This window comes from Myotis myotis, unplaced genomic scaffold (assembly GCF_014108235.1).
Source record: "Myotis myotis isolate mMyoMyo1 unplaced genomic scaffold, mMyoMyo1.p scaffold_m19_p_2, whole genome shotgun sequence".
NCBI lineage: Eukaryota > Metazoa > Chordata > Mammalia > Chiroptera > Vespertilionidae > Myotis > Myotis myotis.
In genome coordinates, this window is record NW_023416324.1 from 55476867 (window position 1) to 55490362 (window position 13496).

Here is a 13496-nt window from a genome sequence, read left to right on the forward strand (position 1 = left end):
TTCCTGGCATGATTTGGGCCCTTTAATTCATGTGGAACAACATCTGAATAGCACAACATACCTAAGTATCGTTGCTGATCAAGTTCATCCTATCATGTTGATGGCGTATCCCAATGGAGATGACTTCTTCCAACAACACAATGAGCCATCCCAAGGTGCTCGTATTGTACAGGAGTGATTTCAAGAACATGAGGGAGACTTTACCTTGCTTAGGTGGCCCCCACAATCACCAGATCTCAATTCAATTGAGCAGTTGTAGGACGAAGTTAAAAGAGCCATCAGGCAGCTGGTTCCACAACCATCAAATCACACAGAACTTGACAGTGCTATTCATCAGGCATGGTGTCAGATTCCTTGCATCACCTTTCAACATCTCGTGGAGTCAATGCCAAGAAGAATCACCGCAGTATTAAAGGCAAAAGGTGGCCCAACGAAGTACTGATGGGGTGGTCTTAATAATCTGGCCATTCAGTGTGTGTGTGTGTGTGTGTGTGTGTGTGTGTGTGTGTGTGTGTGTATGTATGTGTATATATCCCATGTTCAAAGGCTTTTAAATTGCATTGTTTACCCATATCTTCAGAAAAAAATCACTTCTACTGTCGTGGTAAACAACCTGCTTCCCTATTTATAATGGTCTGGCCCTCTAGCAACTTCAGCGCGAAATTATAGCTAATTTGCCTACAAACGTCAGGTGGTCATAATAATCTGGCCACTCAGTGTATTTTGCACTGTGTGCTCATCACTCAAAGTTTAGTCTCCTTCCATTACCATATATACTTGTTTTACATTCCTCGTATAGCTAGACAAGTTGAGCATCTTTTCATGTACTTGTTGGCCACTTATATGTCTTCTTGGAAAAGTGTTTGTTCATGTCTCTGCCCACTTTTAAACTGGAGTGTTCTTTTGTTGTTGAGTTGTGTAAGTTCATTATATATAATGGAAACTGGCCCCTTATCAGAGGTATTTGCAAGTATCTTCTCTCATTTGGTTGGTTGTCTTTTTGTTTTGTTGATGGTTTCTTTTGCTGTGCAGTGCATTATAGTTTAATGTATCCCATTCATTTATTTTTGCTTGTATTCCCCTTCCCTTTGGGGTAAAATTCATAAAGCCCTGTCAGACACCAAGGTCCATAAATGTAGTACCTATGTTCTCTTCTATGTATTTAATTGTATCAGGTCTTAAAGATAATGGATTATCTTTAATCCATTTTGAGTTACTTTTTTTTTGTACAGTGTCAAATAGTAGTCTAGTTTCATTCTTTTGCATGTGACTTTCCAATTTGCCCAGCACCATTTACTGAAGAGGCTTTCTTTTCTCCATTGTATGGGTTTTTTTTGGGTCCTTTGTTGAAAATTAATTACTCATATACATGTGGGTTTATTTCTGAGTTCTCAGTTTTGTTCCATTGGTCTGTGTGTCTGTTTTGATTATTGTTTTGATTATTGTTTTGATTATTGTAGCTGTAGCATGATTCTTATTCTTTTGATTGTAGCCCTTTTTTTTCATTCTGGAACATTTTAGTGCCTTTGTATTTTTTACTCTTCTAAAATTTCAAAATGATATTCCGTGGCATTGGGTCTATTTGTTTTAAAGTATATTTAGTAAACCAGTAAATTCTGGAAAAACTTAGTGTATTATTTAGAATAGCCTCCCTTCATTTATTTTTGCCCCCTTTTTCTACTATTTTTGTTAGTCAGGTGCTGAATTTCATCAATTATTGTCTAAAACTGTGAAGGATCTGAAGTGTTATCTTGCTTCCAAGGTAACAAGTTGGCCTGGAAGTTTCACAGATACTGGCAGAACACATGAGACTCCTGGGTTAGAGACAAAGAAATGTATTACGCACAGCGGCCTGAGCTTCCTGTCTGTGCCAATTCTCCTTGCCCTCCCAGTCCCATGGGGACAATGTAGTGGCAGGACTAGGTAGAAGCTATGCATACAGTAGGTTTTTTGTAACAGACAAAGAATCCCCAGATTAGGAAATTCTGAATATTTTTTGAGGCCACAAAAAATCTGTCCAACCTTTGCCCTGGAGGAAAACATTATCTTTATTATACCACACAGTAAGCAAATCTGCCCTTTGTTCCTGGGGGAGTCACTATTTCCATCTGCACCCGGGACCACGGGGCATGTGGCTTGTCCCTCTCCCAGGCCACAGGTGCAGGTGTAGCCACTGGCACCTGGGACCACGGGGTAGGCAGCTTGTCCCTCTCCCGGGCTGCAGCCTGGCTAATCCCCATTCCTCTCTTGGGAGCTCAATTGTGCCTGGCTGGTCCCCATTCCTCTCTTGGGAGCTCAATTGTGCCTGGCTGGTCCCCATTCCTCTCTCCCCAGTGATGAGTGCCTGAGCAGTTCCAGCGCGAGGGTGTGATGACCATTTACATAATAGCTCTTTATTATATAGGATGCTGCAAGATGCCTTCTAAGAAGATAAAAATAATTGAAATATTTACCCAGGTATACAAGTATCTTATTCCTAGCATCCCTGCCAGAAATGGATGATTTTTAACTTTAAAAATATCTTTACTGCAATATAATTCACATACCTTAAGTTCACCCTTTAAGTGTACAACTCAAAGGTTTTAGTATATTCACCAAGCTATGCAATGATCACCATTATCTAGGTTTAGAACATTTTTATCACTCCAAAAGAACAGAAAGTCTGTATCCATTTAGAAGTCAGTCATTTTTTCCCTAACATTAAAAAAAAAAAAAACCACACACACACACACACACACACACAAAAAAAAAAAAAAAAAAAAACTTCTTTCCACTCTAACTAGAATCAATAATTTGGGAAAAATCATACTTTTATATTAAGTTCCCCATATCATCAAATAATTTAGTATACCTTTCTGTTTATGAAACATATTATGTTCCCAAGATTATTACATGGGTCCTTTGGTTTACTTATCACATTTACTCCTAAGTATTTTATTGTTCTTTTCATTGTTGTGAAAGAAAATGTTTCCCATTTTCATTCTGTGTGCTTATTGCAAAAAAGAGAAGCTATCAGTTTTACCTATCTTGTATCTGGCTACCTGGTTAATTCTATTATTTACAACTTGGGTCTCATGGGTTTCCTAGATGTACAATCATATTTGCTAGGACCCCTAAAAAATAGTACACAATTTGGCAATATAAAATAGCAATAAGAAGAATCTTGCCTAAGTCCTGCTAATAAAATGCAGTTTGAGTAACAAGATATTAATTACTTAATTGACCAAGACCCATTTCTCTCCTATTTCTTACGTTGCTCCTCACGTTACAGCTTCCGCCCCTGCTCCTCCTTTCTAGCAGTTTCTAAACTGCTACCAATGAAAGGCCCTGGCTTCTGGCTCCTGGGTAGTGGAAAAAGAAGTGCTCCTGACTCTCAGGGTACCATTAAAAATACCTATCAATCCATTCAGATGCATGCATACATGGTACAAGGAAAGATGCTGAAAGGAATATCAAGAATGTCCAGAAAGGCAATCGAGTAGGAGATAGAAAACGTGAATAAATAACATTACTTCAAATAGAAATGACACATTTGCTCCAAAATATGAATAAAGCATGTGTCAAGATTAGAGGAAAATAGTTACTATAGTATAAAAATAGTTTCAAGTAGAGGTTAGATATATGCTATAATAATACTATCATTTACATATGCTACAGATTAAAAAGCTTTTATGGGATTGGCTGAACCTAATTATCACATGCTTTTAGGGGGAGAAGTTGCTGTCAAATAATCCACTTATAAGTGAATTTCTAGCAACATAATTCATGTTTCTTAACAACCACTTGGACAGACAATGGTAACAGTCCCAAAGTTGTAGTATTGACAGTAAAGGGAAGTAGCAAAAGGAATAGATAAGAGTCTGGTTTAACAGTGACCTTTCCTGATTACCCCTTGAGAATAGAAGTAATTTTATTCAATAAAAATAAAAGAAAATGAATCCCTATGATGAAAATTTCTTAAAAAATCAGAATTTTTATTAATTCGAACACTATAGAATTATAACTATAATGTTCATAATTTAGTGCTTAAATTAATACAGCTTTTTATACTGCAAAAATTATGATAAAAGTTCTCATCAGGGTCAAAAATTTTCATCTTTGAATTCAAACAGTCTATAATAGCTGTTACATAAACCATAATTTATTGGATCTTTTCTGCTATAAAAATATGACTGACATTTCATCTGATCAACCAACCATCTTAAAGGTTAATTCTTGCTTTCTGTTTCAGATTTTACTGTAGGTGAACTGGTCTGAGCAGCATCTATTTACCTATTCTGAGCAAACCACAAACTGTGTCATTGCTCACTCTTACTGTTAAGAACATATTGACTTGCTCCTGCTCTGCTGTTTAATTCATTTATGCTGAGATTCAGGCATGAAGACAGAATTTTAAATGTGACATTTGCAGGCTGTTAGGTCACTTAGGCTCTGACAACTCTAGGGAATTCCTGACATATAAACGAACCTGATTACCAAGCACAGGTAGGCTTCCCCAAAGGGGCAAATTTCTGACCATTTTTTGTAATGTCTCACAGAATTTTAATATTAAATTTTAATGTCAATGTAAAGTTCTCTATAGCCAACATTTTAAAAAGCCTGTTTCTTTTAATAAGTTCAAATTAGCACTCTTCTAATCAACCTATATCAGCTAAATAAAAATTCTTATGATTAACAAAGACATATAGAAAGACTTATAATAATAACATTCATTAAAATTCTGAAAATTTCTGACCTCCAAGGGATTTTAATATTTTCTATTATCTACAGATTCTGGAAATTCTGATAAGTCTAAAGGCCATAACTCTTGTCAACAGACCATTTCAAATTCTTAGATTCTAATCCAGCAAGGAAGACTTTAAATGCTGTCAAAATCACAGTACAAAATGTAAGTTTACTTATCACACTGCCTTTTCTAAAATTACAGTTATGTAGAAGAGATGAGAGGAATTATAATTGGAAATGAAAAAACTGCCCACATGACATCTAAAATTACACTTCCCAAGAGTTGATAATGGGGTGGTACAGAAAAAGTAGGGAAATACTGTTTTCTCATTTTAACTAGTCAAAAAATTACACCAAATTATATTTTTTCAACTCTTTTCCCTTGTCAGTAAGTAATAAGTACTATATACAATGGTTTAAATGAAAGTTTCCCGAATTAAGTCTTATTGTTAAGTAATGCACAAAAGATAATTATGATTTTACCCTGTATTTTACATAAGTAAGAATTTTACTGTTACACAGCAAGCAGCCATTTAATACTGTACTTTAAATGAGACTCCCAAATGTAATAGGTGGAATCTAAACACGGATAGACGGCCTGGAATGCCTTCAGCAATAGCACATTGATTCTGAAAAACCTAACAAAAGCAATTACTTTTCAGAGATTAAAAAACTTGTTTCTTTAAAAAGAATAAACTGGAAGCAAACCTGGTGTATTATCTGAGCTACTGGAAGTTGTTCAGCATATTTCAGGGGTTCTATTAGTTCCTCATCCATCCAGTCTTCCTTATCTCTGGAAAAAAGGAATTAAAAGACACAAAGTGAAGGTAAATATTATTTTTAAATATGTCAAGTATTTAAATATGTCAAATATAAAATATATTAAAATATAGTTAATATTTTTGAAATAATCAGTATTTCCCAAAAATCTATGAAAAACCACCTAATGGTAATTTTAAAATTATACAAGTATAAATACATTCACATTGCATTTAATTACTATGTAATAAGAGTAGCTAACATCACCTAACAGTCTCAGATCCTGTCTTTCACTCTAAGACTTAAAAATGTCTAAGAACTCTCTGCTTGTAGGGTGTACTTGTTTTCATACTAAAGGCCTTCAAAACCTGTGCTCCAACCATGTTCAAGCCTCATCACTAGCGAGTCCTTCTGTCTGTACAAATCTGTTCTTTCATTCATATCCAACCACTGCCGGCCACCCACCAATAGGCCTTGCAGTTCCTAGACTCTGATTTTCTCCACTATTTCTTGTTTGGACCAACACCAATTCCTTCTTTATTTACTCTTCTTTCAAACATAATAATTTATTTGGACCCATCTAGGTACAATTTTTACCTCCTTAAAGACAAAAACCATGTCTTATTCTTCTTTGTAGTATATCCAATGTTTACCATATAATAGAAAACAAATATGTGCTGAACGAAAATATGAATAAAATAAAGACAATAATAACTCTATGACAGATTATTTTGTATGGAAATCTTTTCTTTAATATCTACATTTACAATAAGATACAAAGTTGACAAAATACATATCTAATGCAGTATAAAATAGTGAAGTGGAGAATAGGAATAAAAACCAAATCTCCCCAAATGAAGAGAATTAGAAAAGGTATTTTAAAGTAACTATTGATCTTTTTCAAAATAGCAAATAAACATATTTCAAAACAATAAGACTTCAACATATTTAAAGTTCCTTTTACCTTTTTTCTTTGCAAATTACACATCAACTTATCAACTTAAAAATTAAATTTTAAAAATCAAAACCTTGAATTATCTTGAAAAATAATCGAACAAGAGTGGACCAAGTCTCTAAGGCTAATGAGAAATCTGGAATCTCTCTCAAGAACCCCTTTGCTGTACATCTGAAACTAACACAGAATTATGTTGAATGTAAATTGTAATTAAAAAAAAAAATTAAAAAAGACATATAAGGACAAAATTTTGGATATGGTTTCAGAGTTTAAAGAACTTAACTATGTAAAAAATCTGAATATATGTGGCATAATTAGCATAAAGATAATTAATTTGGGGGAACTTCAAAGTCTCACTAATGATGAAAAAATTAGTCTCAAACAATGTTTTATAGAAACAGAAAGTAGAGTAATGGCTGCCTGGAGCAAAGGAGGGGAGACTAGGGAGTTATTATTTAACTAGTGGCCCAGTGTACGAATTTGTGCACACTGAAAGGAAATTAGAAGAAATATTTTAATATCGCTATTAGCCCTTTCTCTATAATAGAAGTGCCAACCAAATTCACGATCGACAATGACAGATGGAAACACACAAGTGTGATTGGCGGCAGTAAGTGCTTTATATGTATCGCACATGTGCAAGTCAACTTAGCTTTTTATAGATATAGAATAAACTTGCTTAATTAGACCTGCTTTCTGATTTAGCCAAATGAAGCACACTGTCTCTTTCAGGTCAGCAACACAGCAGTAAATATCAACATGAAGCAGATTATTATTGTAGACCACGCAGGGAGAACAAAGGGTAAAATATTTAACTGCAGCAGTGTTCGACTATATTCTGCGCAGTGAAGAAACCTGAAGTCATTTTCAAGGTCCACCATTCCTTACTTCTTTTCAGTCGGGTCAAGTTTCTAAAATTTCTAAATCTCCGTTTTCTGGCTAATGAAAAGAAAATAGGATTCCACCGAATCTCTACCTACCTACTCCGGGACTCCTGTGAGGATCAAATGAGATGAGGCATGGGAAAACGCTTCACAGACATTTGGTTAAAGTGTGAAATGTTTCCACCTGGCTATAAAGCAAGTCATGTTCCTGGCTGAAGGAACTCCAAGGAGGCTAGTTGCTAGGGAGAGGAAGCCCGGCATTGCTACGTGATGTCATTACTCAGTACCCACAGTGACTGTTTCTGGGCTGGGCTGGGCTGTGGGCCGCATTTTGCGCCTTGGGGTCTTGGCAGCGTTGGCTGTGATTTGGTGAGCTGTTGCTCCAGGGTGGTGGCGGGGCCTGTGTCCCACTTGGGGGAAGCCAAGTGTTGCTTTGTGGACGCCAGGTCTGCGGTGCCATTTCTCTGTGTGTCATGGCAGCTCGTGCATTGAGCGTCTGTCCCTGGTGGTTAGTGCACATCACAACAACCAATTGGATGGTCAGACACTTAGCATATTAGCCTTATATATACATAGACTAGAGGCCCGGAGCACAAAATTCATGCACAGGTATGGTCCCTAGGCCTGGCCTGCGATCAGGGCCATCTTCCCTAGCTGCCTGCAGCCAGCCCTAGCCCCCGCAGCAGGTTCCTCTTTCACCATCGGGTAATTGGTGCCTGACGGCCAGGGTAAGGGACCGAGTGGTCAGCGGTTCCTGCCCGCTTGCTGCCCCCACCCCTGCAGCGGGAGGCCATCAGGCAATCAGAGCCTGTCAGCCAGAGAAATGGACCAAAAGGTGGTCAGTGCACCTCATAGTGACTGGTCCAGCACTCATTCTGCTGTTACGGTCAATTTGCATATTACCCTTTTATTATATAGGATAGAGGACTGGTGCATGGGTGACTGGCTGGCCTGCCCAGAAGGGGCCCCAGATCGGGGTGGAGGGTCCCCGCTGGTGGGAGGGGCCAGCTGGGGCAAGGGGCCGCCGGTGGTTTGGAGGCCGGCCATGCTCCCATAAGGGTGGGGGTCCCCGCTGGGGAGTGGGTCTGGTCTGGGAGAGTGGCCGCCAGGGGTTTGCAGGCTGGCCATGCCCCCGATTGGGGTTAGGGTCCCTGCTGGGGGGTGGGGCCAGCCTGGGCTTGGGGCAGCTGAGGGTTTGCAGGCTGGCCACGGCACAGATTGGAGTGAGGGTCCCCACTGGGGGGTGGGGCTGCCTGGGTGAGGGGCCGCAGGCAGCTTGCAGGCCAGCCATGCCCCTGGTTTTGTCAGGAAGAATATCTGGAAAACGTCCGGTCTATCCGGTATAATTAGCATATTACCATTTTATTAGTATAGACAGGAGGCCCGGTGCACAAAAATTTGTGCACTCGGGGGGAATGGGGGGGTCCCTCAGCCCAGCCTGTGCCCTCTCGCAGTCTGGGACCCCACGGGAGATAACGACCTGCTGGCTTAGGCCTGCTCCTGGGTGGCAGAGGGCAGGCCCAATCCCTAGGTGCAGCCCCTGGTCAGGCTCAGAGCAGGGCCAATTGGGGAGTTGGGGCGCTGCCCCCTGTCATGCAGAGAGCAGGGCGGATTGGGAGGTTGCGATGCCACCCTCAGTCACTCTCAGGGTAGGGCCGATTGGGGGGTTGGGGCACCGCCCCCTGTCACACTCAAGGCAGGGTCGATGGGGAGGTTGCGGCGCCACCCCCTGTCACGCACAGAGCAGGGCCAATCAGGGGGTTGGGGCGCTGCCCCCTGTCAAGCACAGAGCAGGGCCCATCAGGGGGTTGGGGAGCTCCCCCCTGTCATGCACAGAGCAGGGCCGATAGGGGAGTTGGGGCACCGCCCCTGTCACACACAGAGCAGGGCGGATCAGGGGGTTGGGGTGCCGCCACTGGCACACTCAGGGCAGGGCCGATGGGGAGGTTATGGCTCTACCCCATCACACACACAGCAGGGCCGTGGGGGGAGGGGGGGTTGGGCGCCGCACCCTGTCACACACAGAGCCGCAGGGCGATCAGGGGGTTGGAGAGCTCCCCCCATCAGGCACAGAGCAGGGCCAATCAGGGGGTTGGGGCGCCTTCCCCTGTCACGAACAGAGCAGGGCGGATAGGGAGGTTGTGGCCCCGCCCCCGTCACACACAGAGCCGCAGGGCGATCAGGGGGTTTGGGCGCTGCCCCCTGTCATGCTGATCCCGGTGCCGGGAGGCCTCGCGGCTCCGCTGATCCCAATGCTGGGAGACATATTACCCTTTTACTATATAGGGTAGAGGCCTGGTGCACGGGTGGGGGCCAGCTGGTTTGCCCTGAAGGGTGTCCTGGATCAGGGTGGGGGTCCCCACTGGGGTGCCTGGCCAGCCTGGGTGAGGGGATGATGGCTGTTTGCAGCTGGTCACACACCCTTCAGGGTGGGGGTCCCCACTGGGGTGCCTGGCCAGTCTGGGTAAGGGGCTGAGGGCTGTTTTCAGGCTGGCGGGTGACTGAAGCTCCCAACCGCTCCTTTTTTTCTTTTTTTCTTTTTTTATTATGGGCCAGCTTTAGCTCTGGCTCCAGCTCTTAGGCCTCCACTGATGAAAGAAGGTTTCTGGCCTTTACCTTCTGTATTTGAAACAATGTTGCGATCCTGCTGGCTGAAGCCTGGGACGAAAGAAGGTTTCTGTGGTTTTGTTTAGCTTCTATATTTGGAACAGTTGCTTAGAGTTGAGGCTCAGAGGCGGGCAGCGGCAGACGGGGAACATTGGAGTCCTCCGTCACTGAAGCAAGCAAGCCTCATGTTCGCTTTAAGTTGCCTGGCTGCCGGCCGCCATCATGGCTGGCAGTTAATTTGCATATCGCCCTGATTAGCCAATGGGAAGGGTAGCGGTCGTACGCTAATTACCATGTTTCTCTTTTATTAGATAGGATGGTTAGAGTTTCAATATTGAAAGGTTAAAAAAAGTTCTGGAGATGGATGGTGGTGATATCTACATAATAATGTTAATGTACATAATGCCACTGAAATGTACACTTAAAATGATTAGAATGATAAATTTTGTTATGTATATGTTATGACTGAATTGTGCCCTCCTCAAATTTGTAGGTTGAAGCCCTAATCTTGAGTACCTCAGAATGTGACTGTATTTGGAGAAAGGGTCTTTAAAGAGGTCATTAAGGTTAAAATGAGTCATTATGGTTGGGCCGAAATCCTATCTAATAAAAGAGAAGCATGGTAATTAGCCATACGTCCGCTACCCTTCCCATTGGCTAATCAGGGCGATATGAAAATTAACTGCCAGCCAAGATGGCGGCCGACAGCCAGGCAGCTTGAAGCTAACATGAGGCTTGCTTGCTTCAGTGATGGAGGACTCCAACGTTCCCCACCTGCCTTGCTAGCCTCTGAGCTTGCAGTTTGAAACACTGTTACAAATATAGAAGCTAAAGAAAACCCCAGAAACCTGCTTTCAGCTAGCCGGGATCTCAGAGCTGGAGTTGAAACAGTGTTTCGATTATAGAACCCAAACAAACCAGATACCTGCTTTCAGCAGCGGAGGCCTAAGAGCTGGAGCCAAGCCTCAGAGCTAAAGCTGGCCCAGAATAAAAAAGAAAAAAGAAAAAAGGAGCGGTTGGGAGCTTCAGTCACCCCCCGCCTGAAAACAGCCCTCAGCCCCTCACCCAGACTGGCCAGGCACCCCAGTGGGGACCCCCACCCTGAAGGGTGTGTGACCAGCTGCAAACAGCCATCATCCCCTCATCCAGGCTGGCCAGGCACCCCAGTGGGGACCCCCACCCTGATCCAGGACACCCTTCAGGGCAAACCAGCTGGCCCCCGCCCATGCACCAGGCCTCTATCCTATATAGTAAAAGGGTAATATGCCTCCCAGCACTGGGATCAGTGGAGCCGCGAGGCCTCCCGGCACCGGGATCAGCGTGACAGGGGGCAGCGACCAAACCCCTTGATTGCCCTGCGGCTCTGTGTGTCACAGGGGGCGGGGCCACAACCTCTCTATCGGCCCTGCTCTGTTCGTGACAGGGAAGGCGCCCCAACCCCCTGATCGGCCCTGCTCTGTGCCTGATGGGGGGAGCTCCCCAACCCCGATCGCCCTGCGGCTCTGTGTGTGACAGGGTGCGGCACCCCAACCCCCTGATCGGCCCTGGTCTGTGTGTGACAGGGTGCAGCACCCCAACCCCCCCACCCCCCGCCATGGGCCCTGCTGTGTGTGTGACGGGGTAGAGCCATAACCTCCCCATTGGCCCTGCCCTGAGTATGCGAGTGGCGGCTCCCCAACCCCCTGATCGGCCCTACTCTGTGGGTGATAGAAGGCGGCACCCCAACCCCCCCCCACGGGCCCTGCTCTGTGTGTGATGGGGTAGAGCCATAACCTCCCCATAGGCCCTGCCCTGAGCGTGACAGTGGCGGCGCCCCAAGCCCCTGATCCACCCTGCTCTGTGTGTGACAGGGGGCAGTGCCCCAACTCCCCTATCGGCCCTACTCTGTGAGTGACAGGGGGAGCTCCTCAACCACCTGATTGGCTCTGCTCTGTGCGTGACAGGGGGGAGCCCCCAACCCCCTGATGGGCCCTGCTCTGTGTGTGACAGAGGGGAGCTCCCCAACCCCCTGATTGACCCTGCTCTGTGCGTGACAGGGTACGGAGCCCCAACCCCCTGATGGGCCCTGCTCTGTGAGTCACAGGGGGAGCGCCCCAACCCCCTGATTGGCCCTGCTCTGTGTGTGACAGGGGGTGGCACCACAACCTCCCCATCGACCCTGCCTTGAGTGTGACAAGGGGCGGTGCCCCAACCCCCCAATCGGCCCTACCCTGAGAGTGACTGAGGGTGGCATCGCAACCTCCCGATCCGCCCTGCTCTGTGCATGACGGGGGCAGCGCCCCAACTCCCCAATTGGCCCTGCTCTGAGCCTGACCAGGGGCTGCACCTAGGGATTGGGCCTGCCCTCTGCCACCCGGGAGCAGGCCTAAGCCAGCAAGTCGTTATCTCCCGAGGGGTCCCAGACTGCGAGAGGGCACAGGCCGGGCTGAGGGACCCCCCCGCCCCCTGCGAGCGCACAAATTTTTGTGCACTGGGCTTCTAGTCCAATATAATAGTGTCCTTATATGAAGAGGAGACTAGAACAGAGACAGGTAAAGACCACATGAAGACACTGGGGTACTAGGCCATCTATAAATCAAGGAGAGGCCTTAGAAGAAACCAGTTCTGCCAACACCCTGATCTTGGATTTCTAGCCTCCAGAATTATGAGGACATAAAACTCTGTTGTTTAAGCTACCATCTGTAATACTTTGTTATGACAGCCCTAGAAAAGTACTACAGCAAGCAAGTCAAACTCATAGCCCACAGGCTGCATGTGGACCACAATGAATATTTTTGCAGCCCAGCCAATATAAACGGTATGGAAGAAACATTTTAATAAAACTTTTGTAACTTAATTTTTACAATACCCTGTTATACACAGTCTATATATATAAAGCCTAATATGCTAAGTGTTGAACATTTGACCATTCGACCATTCGCTTTGACATGCACTGACTACCAGGGGGCAGACGCTCCGACCAGTAGGTTAGCTTGCTCCTGGGGTCCAGCTGATCTGGGCTGGGTAAGGCAGGCTGGACATGCCTGGAACCCTCCCGCAGTTCCTCCTCAGCCCCGATCTTGCACTGGTGGGGTCCCTCGGCCTGGCCTGCACCCTCTCACAATCCAGGATCCCAACGGGGGATTTCAGAGAGCTGGTTTCAGCCCGAACCCTGCAGGCCAGGCCAAGGGACCCCACTGGTGCATAAATCTGTGCCTCACGCCAGTTTCAGCCTGATCCCCGCAGGCCCAGCCGAGGGACCCCTTCCCCCCCCCCCCCCCAGTGCATGAATCTGTGCACTGGTCCACTAGTTATTTATAACAAACTGCAACATTCGCTAATGACTGATTACCATAATCATGTTGCATTCGTTTCCCTTACATGCCTTACACGCAGGTGCACCATTTCTCTCCACTAATACTAGCAGCGAATATTTTAGCAGCCGATTGCCATGTCATTAGTCTTGGACTGACTTGTTTGGTGTGCGCAACAGAAAATATTTTGCTTTCGGAGGACAAGAAAAATAGGTTTATTTGTGTTACACTTATTAATTTGTGCAATTATTCAAAGTCTGGTAAGGTAATATT

At 44.7% G+C, this 13496-nt stretch overlaps 1 protein-coding gene across 1 annotated transcript in view; it reads right to left on the reverse strand.

The window, feature by feature from the left end:
• Positions 1-13496, reverse strand: part of PIGK (phosphatidylinositol glycan anchor biosynthesis class K) — a 100639-nt gene that overhangs the window by 23954 nt on the left and 63189 nt on the right. The window contains exon 10 of the mRNA XM_036349917.1: positions 5434-5518. Coding sequence (XP_036205810.1) covers positions 5434-5518 — 85 coding nt within the window. The remainder of the gene's footprint in view (positions 1-5433; positions 5519-13496) is intronic.